Source organism: Zootoca vivipara, chromosome 11 (genome assembly GCF_963506605.1).
Source record: "Zootoca vivipara chromosome 11, rZooViv1.1, whole genome shotgun sequence".
Classification (NCBI taxonomy): Eukaryota; Metazoa; Chordata; class Lepidosauria; order Squamata; family Lacertidae; genus Zootoca; species Zootoca vivipara.
Genome location: NC_083286.1, coordinates 53,717,425 through 53,735,171, shown reverse-complemented (window position 1 = coordinate 53,735,171; position 17,747 = coordinate 53,717,425). Strand labels below are relative to the sequence as shown.

General features: G+C 41.5%; 1 protein-coding gene across 6 annotated transcripts in view; it reads right to left on the bottom strand.

Annotated features, from left to right (window-relative positions):
* The window catches only part of MYO5B (myosin VB), a 289,538-nt gene that overhangs the window by 35,171 nt on the left and 236,620 nt on the right, over window positions 1-17,747 (bottom strand). For all 6 annotated transcript variants that reach the window (XM_060280366.1, XM_060280369.1, XM_060280365.1 and 3 more), the window contains 2 exons: window positions 8,272-8,409; window positions 3,337-3,402 (listed from right to left, as the gene is read on the bottom strand). In XM_060280366.1, the coding sequence (XP_060136349.1) occupies window positions 3,337-3,402; window positions 8,272-8,409 (204 nt within the window). The remainder of the gene's footprint in view (window positions 1-3,336; window positions 3,403-8,271; window positions 8,410-17,747) is intronic.

The following is a 17,747-nucleotide window of genomic DNA, read 5'->3' as shown; positions in this document are numbered from 1 at the left end:
AATTAAAAACTACGCGTTATAAATTTTAATGAGTACAATATAAATTAAATCGCAACTACAGAGAAAAAAGAGGCCTTTGAGGTTTGTCCTGAATCTTGTTCCCCCCACAATATAGGTGTTCCTAAGGCCTTAGCTGGGGGATTATCCTTCCTGCCCTGCCCTCATGGGAGTCAGTGGCTGAATATTTCTTGAGAGTAGGGATGGTGAATCTGCAAATTTTGTTTTCTCTCAGTTTCTCATTTTTCCAAACTTAAATTCAGTTCTCCACATTTTCATATCAGCATGTGATAAAAAAAATTTTCCAAAAAAATTCTTCAGGAGTGTATTTTACCAGTTGAGGAAGTTGGGTATGTTTAGCCTGGAAAAGAGCAGACTGACAGGAGATATGATAGACATATTCATATATCTCATGGGCTGTCACATGGAAGAGGGAGTAAGCTTGTTTTCTCCTGCTCTGGAGGCTAGGACCCAAACCTATGGCTTCAAGTTACAAGAAAGGCGATTCCGACTGAACAAAAGGAAGAACGTTATGACACTAAGAGCTTTTAGACAGTGGAATGGACTCCCATGGGAAGTTGTGGACTCTCCTTCCTTGGAGGTTTTTAACCAGAGGTTGGGTCGTCTTCTGCCATTATGATCTACTTGAGATTCCTGCTTTGCAGGGGACTGGAATGGATGACCCTCAGAGTCGTTTCCAACTCTACAATTCTATGGTTTTATGATTCTATATTCATATTCACCAGGAGCCATTCCACTTGAGGGCAGAACAGATGAACGGAACTTTCAGTGCCTACTGATTATTATTATTATTATTATTATTATACCAGCATTTTAATTAAAATTCGATTTTACAGTTTTAACTGTTTTTGTTTTTACTTTACATCTTTGTAAACCACTTAGGGGCTACTGTAATTAGGTGACATATAAATTGTTTAAATGAATGAATGAATGAATGAATGAAGCAAGCAAGCAAGCAAGCATTCAGAAGCAGAACATTGGCTTTCATTAAGCATGCCTGAATCTGCTTCCAGTACCGATCTTCTACATACAGCCCCAAATCTCCTCTTGCCCCAAACTCCATTCTTTGTTCCAATTGTTTTATGGGGAGCTGTGGTCTTATATGTGAGACAGAAGCTTCCCATTTTTTTTTTTTTTTGCATGCACATAAAGGAGGATGGTGAACGAAACACAAACTCTCTTGAAGGAGGTCTGCTTATTACGGTATTGTTTACCATTAACTATTTTTTGTGAGCTGCCAAGGAAACATGAATTATTATGCTGCCTATAAACACAGTTATTAAATGAACAACTTTTTTTTTAAAAAAACCCCAGTATATTTACTGTTTCTAAGGGAAACTGTTCCAGAACGACCAAAAATTGCTAAGAATCTTCCACCTCCTTTGGGTGCCCGAAAAATAAATGGTTGCAGTTGATGCACATTAAAGATTTATCTTCAAGTTGCGAACAGCTCACACATTAATCATGAGCCTAACATAGAAAAAGAAGTCCAAAATACAACAGTTTCTTTTAAAACCTCTTACTGGAGCAAGAAAAGGGGATGGGGTGGGGGGAAAGAGAAGAAAGAACAAATTCTATTTATGTCATCACCATCTGTAAATAATTTTGCACACAGAATAGGCAAATTGGTAGAAGACGACTTAAGAAATGTCCTACATTGCCAAAGGGAGGTGACAGGAGGGGAAGGAATTGGTAGTACAGTATATGTATATTTCCTTGATGCTCAGAAAATTGTTAGCCTGAAGAAAATGCAGTGCTCACTTACACCTTGTGCCTTACACAGCAGAATAAGAGAGGAAAGCCCATTCAGGCATGGTCAGTGTTTGGATAGGATACTGCAGGAGAATCTCATATATATGCTGACTTAACTCCCATGATTTAAGAAAGGTGGGATATAAATGTACTAAATAAAATAATGTATGAATCTTCAGAAAACAGGGGCATCCATGATATGGCATCTCTAACAAGGTTGTTGCTGGCATCCATCTGTCTTGAGAGACAATAGAGTGCACCTCCGGGGATGAAGTCAAACCTCTGCATTAGCAGCACCAAGGTGACCTCCCTGGGATGCCTGGGCAGTGTGGTTGAAGGTTCTGGGCTTCCCAGACGACAAGGCCCACCTCTCGGTCTCACTGATGTGGTCCAAAGGAAAGCAGAGCAAGACACTGGGTTCCAGCTTGGCTGCAGGAGTTGCCAGAAGGAGGCGTACAAGGCGCCATCCAACCGTCTTAGGGACTCCACTCCAGATTTGTGCTTAGCCTTTTCTTCTCCCAAAGATATCCCTCAAGCCAGCGGAGGTTTAGGATCAGAGCTTTCCTTCTCCTAGTGGGCTACCTTCCCAGGTTGACAAGCCCCATCTACCCCCAACTTCCCTCTATAGCACATGCAGAAACCACCTTCCTGACTTCTGGACCTACTTTGGTCTTGTCCACTCAATCCGCTGAAGGCTGTCTTCGTGTGCAGGAGAAGTCCCTAAATCACCAAGGATTTGAGACCCATTGGCTCCCCTCACCTGGTTTGGCTGGTCAGTCAAAGTTGTTCCCGGGGTGTGGCTGCTGTCGCATGCTGACCGCTTCTAGGAACCACAGGTGATTGCTGAGGGCAGGGTAGGGACAAACGACCAAAGGTGGACAAACTACCCCAGAAAGTAGCATGACATATTCTCTACCAGAGGTGGACAGGAGGACACAGTCCTTTAACCCAGTGTTTCCCAACCTTGTGCCTCCAGCTGTTTTCGGACTACAATTCCCATCATTCCTGACCACTGGTCTTGCTAGCTAGGGATGGTGGGAGTTGTAATCCCAAAACATCTGGAGGCACAAGGTTGGGAAACACTGCTTTAACCAACATTTTGAACTGAGCCCAGAAACTCATTGATAGCAAAAGCAGAGTTTTGCCAGCTCATCACCTGCCACATCTGAACCAGACCTAACAGGCAGAGGAGGGCTCTGAAGTCCCTGCAGTGCTCATCCAAGGACTTGGAGAAATCCCAAGAACACCCCAATTAGAGAATTTATAGGGCACAGAGCACATTGTGCCCTAAGATGGCCAAGTCAGTCAGTGGGGCCAGGCTGTGAACAAACAAGACGCCTCTTTTTGTCATAACCAAATGAAAAGGGGACAGAAAGCTGAGCATGGAAAGGAAGACCATGGGACTGTAAATAGTTAAGGCATATTTTGGCGCACCCGTCATACAGATTTATAGAGACTTTACTTTACTGGTATGAGTAAAGCTCTTGCAGCTTTTTAGCACCCGACACCTGGGGTGGGTGAAGAGAAAATATATATATATATCCCTGGCCTGCAAATTTCTTTTACCTTCAGACTGTTGTACGCTAGATCCGTATCGCGGTCCAAATCCATTTCGTTCTTCATTTCAATTACCTGGATGGATTAAGGAGAGAGAAAGAGAGAGATTTGATTTGACAACAGGCTACAGCAGTTAGGCTTTTTGATTGCAGCTCTGGGTCACCTTACAAAAATCTGTTGTTTACTGGCAGAGCAATTTGGCCAAGAAAGAAAAGCTGAAAGAGCGAAGGGTGTTTAGTAAACATAGAATCGGATGAGAGGAAAGATAAACAATGGGATGGTAAAACAGGGGCACACGCAGAGGGAATCCCTTTTCTCTCCTCTCCTAGCGTTCTGTATTATTTATCTGTATCCTACTTGCTGATTCTGTTCTTCCATGCGTAGATGGCAAAAGAGGTAAAATGATGCTGCTGGACAGGGGAGGAAAGAATCCCAGTCACTAGCACAGGCCTCTGAGCCTGCAAAAAATCAAAACAGTAGATAGAGGGTTGAAGCGACTCGTCATATCTTTCCAAAGTGTAGAGATTGCCCGAGGGCAGCATGCAGACATCCCTTCCACAGGATACTAAGGAATTACATCAGCAGCAAAGGCCAGCTATCAGGCACTTGCCATGTTTCTTTAAGGCAGTCATCTGTAGCTAGCAGGAGTGGAAGTTGTTCAGGGCAGTGAACAAGCCTGACCCGGGAGTCTTAACAGTGTTTGCTCGAGACTCTTGGAATAAAAAAGCCGACTGGTGGGGACCAGTGGAAAGGACCCCTTTGGAAGGTGGTGGACTCTCCTTCCTTGGAGGTTTCGAAGCAGAGGTTGGGTGGCCATCTGTCATGGATGCTCCAGCTGAGATTCCTCCATTGCAGGGGGTTGGACTAGATGATTTTCGGGGTCCTTTCCAACTCTGCAATTCTATGAAAGACTGAATTCCTGCTCGTCACCTCTCAACCCCGACAGAATGGCCTCTCAGCCCTGGTTCTAGATAAAAAAACTATGTTCAAACGAGTTCAAACGAGAAACAATGAATACTTGGAGAAGCAAAGTATTTTTTGTACTTTGGCGGCACTGAATGTGCCCACTTCTTGGCAAATGTTGAGATTAGGTAATATGAGAGCTATTGTGGGATAGTGAGAAAAATGACAAGCAAAGGCCATGGAGACCTGAATTCAACCGCAGATAAGCTCATTAAGCAACCTTGAGCCTCTCAGCCCACCCCACCTCAGAGGGTTGTTGCCTATCATGATGTAGTGGTTTGAGTACTGGAATAGCACCTGGGAGAGCAAGGTTCAGATCCACACCTAGCTATGAAGCTCACTGGGTGACCTTGGGCCAATCACTGTCTCTTGGATGAAGCTACTTCACAGGATTGTGAGAATAAAACGGGAAGGGCCGTGGATGCTACCTTGAGCTCCTTCAAAGAAAGCAGGAGGGTGTGGAAATACAACAATAATTTTTTAATTGTTGTGAGGGTAAAAAAAAAGTGGGGTTGCTGGAACCAGCTGCAGCCCTACTTAAAAAGGAAACACAAGAGGAATTAAACAAGAGTCCACTATGGTCCAATCTCCAGGGATTCCACAGTGCTTGGAAGACCATTAATTTTGGAAATGGGGATGTTTAAAAGCTGTGCATGGGAGAGAGAGCATTCCATGTCACTCTGTGGTCCCCAGTCGCTGCTTTGCATCAAAGTACTATTTTTCTTTCTGTTTTGGGTTGCTGCTTTTGTTTTTATAAAAAGTAATAAAAAATGAATTGCAGGAAGAAGTGGAAGCAAGGACTCTGGGTCGTGATGAGCTTCCTTTTAAATAAATGGTTGTCTTTTCTGCCCCAGAAACACAAGAGAACTTGTTCATTTGCGGGGCAAGCACAAGTTTTTTAGAAAAGGCTGAAGGGTATTATCAGCCACTGAAAAAGAAACAAGAAACTGGTGGGTGGAGGGAGACTTGGTGGGGAACATCCATAATACATACTTAAAAGGCAGCCGCCTTTCTATAGCTGGATAAACAAGATAGAAACAAGCACTGCCCCTTCTTCAACCCGCTTCTACTGGTTAAGAGGCACAAAGCTTATAGGCTTCCCAAAAGGCATCAGGCTGGCCACAGGATGCTGGAAAAGGCACCTGATCCAGATGTTTTTAACTGGATCCAGCAGGGCTCTTCTTCAGCTCTTAGGTAAAGACCCTTCCCTTTCAAGCCCCAGGTGGGAGTTTTCCTCCCACTTCAAATAGCAGATGCAAGGGGAGGGGGCAGGCAATTCTGACCAAGACAGCAGCACAGAGAGCAAAGGACCAGTGTTTGAAACTCCCATTGTTCTAGGCGCATTTTGTGAGCAGTTTCTGAGCTCCAGGCACAGTACTGTGCCTAAGATTTCAGATTAAAACTGCAGAGGGGAAGGAAAGGAGGACCTTTTTCTGCCTTCCCACTTCCAGCTACTCTCTGAAGGCTAGATAAGAGACCCTTTTAAAGAACATTAGGGGGTGGGTAGACCATGTGAAAAATGAACATAATATTTTAGCTGCAGTTCATTCATTTTCAGCTTTGTATTCTTGTTATTAAAAAAAAACCCACCTAGACATTCCATTGTTGCGCCCATAACCTAGGTTTAAGGTGCCATTTAGCTCCTGGCTTTCATATCTCAGTTTCTAACACTTCAAAGGACTAATGCTCTCTTCACCCATATCATGGATCCCAATTTGGTTCCCCCTGTCCTGCACTAACTATTTTTTTTTTTTGGTTTAAATATCAAGTGCATCAGGGCAAGCTGTGAGACGAAATGTCATATCTAGTTTGGTCCTAACAGAGCAAACAAAGCTATCTCCAAGCATTTCAGAGGACAGTACAACCAGTAATTTTGTGGGTGGACCAGTTTGTTGGGGCTTCTGGAAACCGAGAAGGGACGCTGAATGACACAGAAGTGCATCTATGATAAACTATTTAGAGACTTTTACTCAAATCTTCTTCCCCATTCTGCCCCAAGGGTTAACTATTACTACATTGAGCTTCTGTGGACTAGAGACTGTCTTACGAAATGCTCGTCCATGAATGCTTACATCATAATTAAATTGCTGGTCTAGTATTGAAAAGGCTCTTTTGTTTTTGCCTCAACAAGTTAGCATAGCTACCCCTCTGGAGATTATTACAACTGCTTCATAAATGGGGACCTGTGAGAGGGGGGTGTTATTGGTTTGTTCTTGTTCTTATTATGTACTTTATAGTTTTCTTCTGCATTTTTATGCTGTGGCCCACCCTGAGATCTTTGGATGAAGGGCAGTATAGAAATTTAAATAATAATAATAATAATAATAATAATAATAATAATATTATTATTAGTAGTAGTATATAACTGACTTTCCATTCTGAAGGAAATCAGCCCTGAGTGCTCACTGGAAGGACAGATTGTGAAGCTGAGGCTCCAATACTTTGGCCACCTCATGAGAAGAGAAAACTCCCTGGAAAAGACCCTGATGTTGGGAAAGATGGAGGGCACTAGGAGAAGGGGACGATAGAGGACGAGATGGTTGGACAGTGTTCTCGAAGCTACGAACATGAGTTTGACCAAACTGCGGGAGGCAGTGCAAGACAGGAGTGCCTGGCGTGCTATGGTCCATGGGGTCATGAAGAGTTGGACACGACTAAATGACTAAACAACAACAAACTGACTTAGGAATCTTCCTTATACCGAGTAAGAACAAAGGTCCATCTAGCTAAATGTTGTCTACACTGACAGGCACCAGGTCTCCAAGGTTTCAGAGATGAGTCTATCCCAGCCCTATTTAGAGATGTTGGGGATTAAACCTGAGACCTTCTGCATGCAAGGCATATCCTTTACCATACCAGAGCTGCATGGAGATGGTCCCTTTCCCAGCTGCTGCCCTCACTGCAGCCAACCTCAGCCCAGAATCCCCTGGAAATTCACAGCCGGACACTTTATCCTGGACAAAACTGGATGGATCTCGCCATTTAGCTGGGGTTGCCAAGGCATAACTCTCTGAATCTAGTTACAGGTAGGTAGCTGTGTTGGTCTGACGTAGTCTAAACAAAGTTAATAAATTCCTTCCAGCAGCACCTTAGAGACCAGATAAGTTTGTCATTGGTATGAGCTTTCATGTGCATGCACTATCTGAAGAAGTGTGCATGCACACAAAAGCTCATACCAATGACAAACTTAGTTGGTCTCTAAGGTGCTGCTGGAAAGAATTCTCTGAACCTAAACATGTTCCCATCCTAGTAGGATAAGTTGCATATTTCCTTTCTTTAATAGGTTGTATTTTAGTAAAATGCCAGAACACCTACAGCACAATAGCCAAGGATATTCACGTCAATGGTGCCTTTTCACTACTTCTTCAGAATTGAAATTTCCCACAGTATCGATGATACTTTGGATTCATGACAGTTGATGAACAGAGTCATTGCCAGGCCAATTAACTCTACAGTGAGATAAATCATTCCAGCATTGATTGTGCAGCCCAATGATTGCAAAGCCTGTTCTCAGGCAGAAGCCGGCAGCCATAGACTAAAGCATCATAATTATGCATGGATTTCTAACTTAAGTGTGATGGTTAGATCTTAGGATCGCTGATGTTTTGGGTGTCGACAGGACACAAAGATGAGGTGAATACCTTTGAGTCGAAGGGTAGATTTACAAAGTATTTCTGAACAAAGGTAAAATCCCAGTCACCCATCTGAGCAAAACGTTTGTGGGAACCTGCTTTAAAGTTCTTTTACACCTGATCCACAGATTCAACCAAACTGCACAGAACAGAAATCCGAGGACCTGAACCATTTCAGACCATAAGTGGAAGAGTCATTTTCTTGTATATATCTTCACATAAAAAACCATCCCTGCATGTAGCAAATTTAATGCAGGGTCCAGTTTGAGCCTTAAAACCGCAACGCATGCTTTAAAATTTTCTCGGGAATGCCTGTTATAGATTTGAAATCCAATGTGACATATTCTACCTGGGGTTTTTTGCTTTCATTTTCTCTCTTCTCCAGTTGGCTTTGCAGCTTCTTCCTCTCCTGTTCCAGTTCCCGCACTCTCTTCTGAAGCTTTAGGAAGAGGGTCATGTCCATGGCTGCCTTCTCCATGCCAACCTCCTGTGACGGAAGAGGAGAATGAGAGGATCATAGAATCATAGAGTTGGAAGAGACCACAAGAGCCATCCAGTCCAACCCCCTGCCAAGCAGGAAACACCATCAAGGCATTCTTGACATATGGCTGTCAAGCCTCTGCTTAAAGACCTCCAAAGAAGGAGACTCCACCACACTCCTTGGTAGCAAATTCCACTGCCGAACAGCTCTTACTGTCAGGAGCAGCTTTGGAATCTAAACAAGATTCTGCAGCGAAGTGGACAGCCCATTTCTTCACTACCAAACATAAGCCCAAATTCTTGGGAGGGGAAGGGTTTCATTGGAACCATGGTGGGCTTTTTTTTTTGAAGGGGTGGGGGTGAGAAGGCGCTAAATACTCCCTCCCCCTCCTTGCTGCACATCCAATAATGGTTGCTCCCTCTCACCCAAATTAAGGCGAGGGAGGGAAAAGAAATGAATATAAAGGCAATGCTATTTGGAAAGAGAAAAGAGAAGTGCTAAGCTGACAGAGCTGATCCCTAGAGAGGAGAGCTGGGGGAAATGGTTAGAGGAAATCTATATGGGCCATAACCTGTTCACCAAATATGCTGTTCTTGGACAAGAGACAGGCTGGCCACTGGGCTTATCCAAACTTCCCTTTTGCCTCTTTCTTTCCAAGCAGAGATCCATGCTTAAAAGCTCTGTGTCCAAGTGTCTGTTTGTTTTTTCCTTGAGCTTTCCCTGCTCTTTCCCATTGAATGTCAATTCAGGTTTTCCGAAGATGGATGTTTGCTCCAATTGAGCTTTAAAGAGCAGGTTTTTACAGGGAAAGATCCAGAGGAGGAGGAGGAGGAGGAGGAGGAGGAGGAGGAGGAGGAGGAGGAGAAGAAGAAGAAGAAGAAGAAGAAGAAGAAGAAGAAGAAGAAGAAGAAGAAGAAGAAGAAGAAGAAGAAGAAGAAGAGTGCTTGGACACAGAACTTCAGATTGTGACCATGTCTGGAAAGAGCGGAGGAAAGGTAAGCATGGATAACTCTGCAGTTAACCATGCCCTGGTGACATCATGTTTGGAAGACTGCAGAGCACTCTACACAAAGCTATCCATGAAGGCAATCCAGAAGCTGCAACTATTGGAGAAAGTGCCAGCAAGATTGGTGTATGCAATCACACGATGGAATCCTGGAGCATCGACTCGTTTTGGACCTGCACTGACTGTTGATTCGCTAACAGGCCAGATTCTGGCACTAGTCTATATAAAGCCCAAAATTTATTGGAGCCAGATACTTGAAAGAGTGCCTCTCTCAATATGTATTGGCATGTGTGATCAATGAGGGAAGGGCCCTGCTGGTGATCCCACTCATGGGGGAGATACTTTCTACAGTGGCACAGGGCAATCCATTCTCTGCAGTGGCATCCTAACTGTGGAACTCCCTCCTTTTGCCAGTTCAATCACCTTCTTCGTTAGTAACCTTCTGGTGTATGATCTAGCTGAGATTCCTGCATTGCATGGGGTTGAGCTGGATGACCCCCGGGGTCCCTTCTAACTCTACATTTCTATGATTCTATAATGTGTTTTTATTACATTGGGTACCTTGGTTGTCAAATTTAATCCGTTCTGGGTGTCTGTTTGACTCCTGGAACTGTTTAAAAACCAAGGCGTGGCTTCCAATTGGCTGCAGGAGCTTCCTGCACTCAATCGGAAGCCGCGGAAGCTGCGTCGGATGTTTGGCTTCCAAAAAATGTTCGCAAACCGGAACATTCACTTCTGGGATTGCGGTGTTTGGGAACCGATTTGTTCGGGAGCCAAGCTGTTCAACAACCAAGGTACCACTGTAATGGGCGTCATGTAGGACATAAGAACAATGTGGAGTTTTTATAATGTTTTATTTCCACTTTTGTATTTTACTGTTGTATTTTCTGAGATGCATTTATTTGATGGAGTGGTTACTGGCTGGCTGAAGTATACGATAGAAATAAAAATAAATTATAAATAGAACAATAAATAACTGGACAAACAGCCTACTGAACAGCTGCATGAGGACTCTGCAGCTGGATTACGCAGCTGCTCCAGATTTTATGAGGTCTGGGAGGGAAATCTAGTTGAGCAGGGAAAACACAGGAGGGTGGTATTTTGATCACAACATCATGCAGATGCCCTGTAAAAAACGAGTTAATGACATGTGGCTATTCGACAGTAAATTTGCACTTTGGAAGCAGCCAAACTGCACAAGCTTTCATGCAAAATGTTTCCAGCACAGATTGCACCACTAGTTCTCATCTACCACATATATAAGGAATGAAGGTGGTTGTGTGGATGCTATGCATCCAAGCCAGGGCAGAAAGAGAGAAAAACCTGAGATGCAGAGTGAACGACTTCCGGAATGGCGCGCTGAAGCCGGTCGAGGTTCTGCTCTCCCGACAACTTTGAGGCAGACCCGACGCCCGAGAGAGTGAAAGACGGGGAGCTTGGCGTGAGTTATCTCCGACCCCAGGGGGGAATCCTGGGGGCTATTGCCCGTGGTGGCTTGCAGGGGTCTTTTCTAGAAACTGCAGAGAGACCCTAGCGCCCAGGGCAACCCAACCCCTCTCGGCGTTTAACGCCCGAAACGCCGGTAAAGAAAGCGCCGAACTCTCCGAAACAACAAACTGCTAATATCAAGGCGCCCCCCCCCAAGCTACTTAAAAACTGGCAATACTTAAAACCCCCGCTTAGTGAAAGCGGGGGCAGGAGGGAAGCGCCAGAAGTTTCTAAAACTACTGCAAGGCAGAGACTTTTAAATAACTGAAAAGGGGGACCGCGACAGAGTACAGAGCACAGCCACAGTCTGTCAGCTTACCCGGCGAGAGGAAAATAAACTCACCCCCACCGAGTGGCACAAACCGGTGAAAATAGTCGTTTCAGGCATTAGAAAAAACGGAGGATACCACTTTAAATGCTCCATAGTACCCGCCCGCCATACCAGCAAGGCTCTGAGCGGAAGAGACGGTAAAGAGAAAGACGGCGGTAAACAAAGACGGGGCTAAGGAGCAGAGGAAGCGAAAGAACTAACAGCGACGTGTGTGGTCAAACCAGACACTACACTAATATAAACAGATCCTTGCAGGTCTTTGCAGACCTTTGCAGACAATCCCTACAGACGATCGCCACCTAGCGGCCAGATTCAATATAACAGGGGGAAAGGAGTAACCCTTTTAAAGCAGTCCTCCAGCAGCAGTGTTATTATTATCGGATATTACAAACAAACAAAAAATGGACATATAAAAAGACCACAGTGGGGATTCCCAAAATTTCTTTTTGAAACGCCAATATAAGCGGGAAGAATAGACGTAATTTAAACTAAATCTCCGATGGGCTCCAAAAGAGGACTTGCGGCCAGCGGTATAAACTCAACTTTAAATCAACAACGCAGAACATCGCTACTTGAGACCGAAAGCAACATGGAAATGAAAGAACTGGTCTCAGCGCTGGAGAGAATGGAAAAAAATTTGAGTGACAAAATTACCAATCTGGATGGAAATATAAAACTAATAGACAGTAAAATGGAGAACATGGGTTCAAAAATAGAAAATAATTCTAAGTTGATTGTTGATCTCTCTGAACAAATTAACCAAATAGCTGGAAAAAATAAAGAAATAGAAGCATCGATGCAAGAAGTTAAAATTAAAACACAGAAGCAAGAGGACCAGATGAAAAAAATCCAACAAGAGCAGAAAGAAACGAAAAGGCTCCAGGAAAAAAACAAAGAGGAAATTGACAAACTTAAGAGAACTCAGGAAGAAACATATGACGCAATCGCGATCCTGGAAATGAAACAAAAAGAGCTTACTCTCCGGGTGAGAGGCGTCAAGGAAGATCATGACGAAGACATATCTTCCAAATTAACAAAAGCTATCGCGAAATGGCTCGATGTGCAGGAGGAAGATCTACTGTTAGACATTGAAAAAATATTTCGAATAAGATCTAATAAAGGTAAAGGAAGAAAGGGCCCAGGGGACTGCCTATTATTCCTTAATTCTATATTACTAAGAGATAAACTACTATCAAAAGGAAGAACAGATCCACTGCACATCGATGGAGCACCAATTGAGATAAAGAAAGAGATGCCCACCAGAATCTTGAAAAAGAGGGAGAACTATAGATTCATAACTTCGGCGTTATGGAAAAATAACATTAGGTTTAAGTGGGAATTCCCGGAAGGGATTATATTTACATATAAAGACCGAAAACGAACTTATAGAACAGTTGAGGAGACAAAAATTTTTTGGAGGAAATACTGGGACGAACTAGGTGGGGAGAAATTGCCTGAGGCAAAGGGAGATAGCAAGTAATTCTGTGGGGAATGTAAGGTTTTTAATAATCGCAAGTAAATTTCAATTTTTTTTCTTTCTTCCTCTTTTTTTGTATAAAGGTATTTCATTTGTTTATATTTGCTAACATTTTTCTGTTTATAGTTGTTGTTTTCTCCTTTTTTTCTTTTTTCTTTTTTCTTATTTATTGCTATTTAGAGAGTAACTTGCTTGGAGCTGTTTCATTGTTTATTGAACAATATTTTCTGGGCTTATCTTCCCTTTTATCCCTCCGTAATTACCTTGCTATTATTTGACAGGTGATAATCGGGAAGCAATAAGAACTTATAACATAATAATAAAGGGTAACCATGCTGAACTGTATTTCTTGGAATATAAATGGATTGAATAATAAGCATAAGAGGAACAAAACAGAATGTCTACTAAAAAAAAAGAAATGGGACGTCATGTGTATGCAGGAAACGCATATTACGCAAAACCATCTAAGAGTGTTAAAAAACAGCAGGTTAGGCCTTGAATTTACATCCTCAGGCACGGAAAAGAAAAGAGGGATAGTTATGTACATAAATGGTATGTTAGAACCAAAATTGTTATTTAATGATGAGGAGGGTAGATTACTGGGAGTAGAAACGCACACAAGAGAAGGGAAAATAATAATAGTGGGTATTTATGCCCCTAATGATAAAAAAGATGAATTCTTCAAAAAGGTAGAGGAGGCTTTGTGGGACCACCTGGGAGAAAATATGATAGTGATGGGAGATCTAAATGGGGTGGTCTCAATAGAGCTGGACAGAACGCACAGAGATAAAGAAATTAAATCAGGTAAACTCCCCCAATCATTTTTTCAATTAGTGGAAAATTACGACTTGCACGACGCATGGAGAATTAAAAATCCAAATGTTAGAGACATTACCCACTACTCGGATGCTCAGAAATCGGGCGGAAGACTAGACGCAATCTGGATTTCAAGGAAACTAACATTACACTTGGACAAGGCTGAAATACTAAACAAGTCAATCTCTGACCACAACCCCGTAACAATTCAGTTAAAATTTAAGAACAAAACAAAGGGGAGATGGAGGCTAAACGACGAGATATGGAGAGAAGAACAAAGGGTCATAAAGGCTAAGGAGATGCTTAAGGAATTTTTTGAAATAAATGAAAGCCAAGGTTCAGATAGGAAAATTATATGGGAAGCAAGCAAGGCCTACATGAGGGGGTTTGGGATACAACAGATGGGCAGGATAAAGAGGGAGAAGCAGAAAAATATTTTGGAAATCAATGAACAAATAAGAGGTAAAGAAAAAGAATTGATTAAATCCCCAAATGATGACGAAACAAAACAACAAATTAAAATATTACAAGCACATTTGACGGATCTGGTCAACAAAGAGGTAGAAAAAAAAATTAACTGGACAAAACAAAAATATTTCGAGCAGGCAAACAAACCTGGAAGAATGTTAGCCTGGGCGATAAAAGAAAGACAGGTTAATAAAATAATAAATAACATAATAGACGAAGGAAAGGAAATAACAGATATTGACCAAATCAAAGATAAATTCGTGAACTATTATAAGAATTTATATAAAGAGGTGGAAATTGATAAAAAGGAAGCCATAAAATATATAATTGATAATAATCTACCTGAAATTAGCGATACAGAATATGCAATCTTAAATGCTAACATAGAAATAGAAGAAATACAAAGAGCCATCAGGAATTTAAAAGAAGGGAAATCACCAGGCCCAGATGGGATCTCGGCGAAGTATTACAAAAAATTAGAAGATGTGATCACACCCAAACTTCAAACTATAATGAACGAAATATTAGATAAAGGAGAACTACCAGAATCTTGGCGGGAAGCCTTTATCACCCTAATCCCCAAAAAAGATGCGGATCCGAAGCTCATAAAAAACTACAGGCCAATTTCTCTATTAAATATAGATTACAAAATTTTTACTGGCATACTATCAAATAGACTAAAAAATTTCTTGAGCAGAATAATAGATAGAGACCAGGCAGGCTTTCTCCCCCAAAGGCAAATAAAAGACAATATCAGAACAATCATAGATCTTCTGGAATATGTTGATATGAAACCAGGCCTCGAAATCGCAATGCTACTTGTCGATGCGGAAAAGGCATTCGACAGTGTATCCTGGCCCTTTATGATTAATGTATGCGAAAATTTAAAATTGGGAAACAAAATTCTAAACGGAATAAGAGCAATATATAAAGAACAAAAGGCAAAAATAATTATTAATAACGAAATTACTGGAGGTTTCAAAATCGAAAGAGGGACGAGACAGGGGTGCCCCCTGTCTCCCCTATTATTTATTATGGTAATAGAAACATTGTTAATAGCGTTAAGAAAAGATAAAGAGATAAAAGGTATTAACGTGGGGCCAATATGTTATAAGACGAAAGCTTTTGCAGATGATCTAATAATAGTTACAGAAGCGCCCCAAGAAAGTATTATGAAAGCGTTACTTAAGATGAAAGAATTCAGCAGAGTCTCGGGGTTCAAATTAAACAAAGAAAAATCTAAAATGTTAACAAAAAATATGAAGGAGAAAGACAACGAAGATTTAGTAAAGAAAACAGGAATCAAAATAGAGAAAAAAGTTAATTACTTGGGAATTTGGATCTCGAATAAAAACACCAACTTACTTAAAGACAATTATCTTAAAAAATGGAAAGAAATCAAAGACAGTATGGCCAAATGGAACAAATTAAGATTGTCAATCTGGGGACGAGTCTCAATGATAAAAATGGTGGTTCTACCAAAAATAATGTTCCTCTTTCAAAATATCCCAATAATTTTGGGACTTAGACATTTTAAAGACTGGCAGAAGGACCTAGCTGATTTCATCTGGCAGGGCAAGAAAGCCAGAATAAAAATGGAAAATCTAATAAAACCAAAGGATAAAGGAGGATTGGCGCTCCCAGACCTGAAGAGGTACTATGAAGCAGCCTGCTGGAGCTGGCTTAAAGAATGGATGCTTCTTAATAACACAGAAATTTTGAATATTGAGGGATGGGACAAGGTTTTCGGGTGGCATGGCTACCTATGGTATGGGAAGGCACAGGCACATAAAGGATTTAAAAACCACATCTTGAGGAAAGCTTTGCTCGAGGTGTGGGATAGAACTAAAGAAAAGATTACGAATAAACTACCCGGATGGGTATCCCCAGTAGAGGCTAATGCCATGCTGAGGTGTAACAAGAAAAAACTGTGGCCGACCTACAGAGAATTGATAGAAAATAAAGAAGGGATCACCAACCTAAAAAAATACGAGGATCTAAAATTATTAGGGATAAGCTGGTTAGAATTTTTCCAATTGAAGGCTACATACGATAAAGATGTCAAATCACGGGGAATTAATACTCAAATAACTAAATTTGAAAAGGAAATATTACTTAATAACGATAAGATCATAGCAAAAGTATACAAGCTGCTAGGTGAGAATGAGCAGGAAGAAGAAAAAAAAGGGGCATGGCTAAGAAAATGGGAACAAGACCTAGGTTATGAAATACCACATGAAAACTGGAAAAAATTTTGGTCAAAAGATATAAATTTTACTGCTTGCTATACGTTGAGAGAGAATTATATAAAGATGCACTATAGGTGGTATATGGTCCCGGAAAAATTGGCTAAGATAAACAAATCTCTAAGTAACAAATGCTGGAGATGCAATGCAGCCTCCGGCAGTTTGTTTCACATATGGTGGACATGCCCGATGATTAAAAATTTTTGGGAAGCAATTCATGAGGAAATCAAAAAACTACTAAAAACCTCATTTGTAAAAAAAGCAGAAATGTATTTATTAGGCATCTTGAATAATAACATACCGAGTGAAAAAAAAAGTATTTTTCTGTACGCCTCAACGGCTGCAAGATTGCTAATAGCCAGCAATTGGAAGAGTACTAACATCCCATCTAAAGGACAATGGGTTGACAAAGTGTGTGAGTACTTAGAGCTAGCAAAACTAACGGATATAATCCATCAAAAACCCAAAAACAAAGTTAGAAAACAATGGGAATGTTTAAATGAATACCTGGGGAAATATGGCAAGGGGACAAAAATTCGGTTGTGCCTCGAATGATCTTGTCGGACGCGAGAACTGGAATTAGAAGACTTGTAAACTGACTACTGATATAACTACGATATTTACAAAAAGACAGACTACGTACTACGATTGTAACTGTACGAAGAAGCGGTGGAAGTAGTGACTTACCTGTTTGGACTTACCTTTTTTCTTCTTGTATTTCTTGGGACTCCTCTCTTTTTCTTTTTGAGTCTCAACGTTCTTGTTAACCCTTTTCTATTTCTTTTTATTCTACCTTATCTATATATCCATTTTCCTTTCTCCCTTTTTTCTTTTCCTTTCCCTTTTCTCTTCCCTTTTTTATTTCTCCTGTTTTTTTCTTTTTCTCCCTTTTTCTTTTTTCTTTTTCCTTTTTTTTTGCAAACTCTATGAATTCTTGTGATGAATTGTGGTTAAGCTTATATGAATGCAATGATGATTGTTATCTGTTATGGTTTTTATTCATGTAAATCAATAAAGGTTTTTCTATAAAAAAAAAAAAAACCTGAGATGCACAAGCTCTTAATCAGCAGCTTCTACTGGTGTCAGAGGCCTTGACACTTTGCACTTGGTGCAATCCAAAGCGAGAAAGCAATTTCACAAATCCATCTTTGGCTTCTTAGCTCTCATGGTCAGGTAACTAACGATCCTAAACACCCCATTTAACAGGGAGGGAAATGGCAGCACCGAGAGGTGAAGTGACTAAAGGCCACAAGACAATCCGTAACAGACAAAGGAATGTCTAAGTGGTAGTCCGGCCTCCATTCCATTTTGCTTTTCGCTCTAGACACCCTAACACGCCAGCCACTGAGCCCTTCAATCATAACCTCTGCCACCGGACATGCCAGCTGAACGCATTTTGTCTACTTTTTAAGTGGTTGAAAATATCGGCCTTAGCCCTTGCACTCATTACTTCAGTTCAACACATTCTTAACACCCTAGGCCGATTAATTTTACAAGGATGGAGCGGGCAGA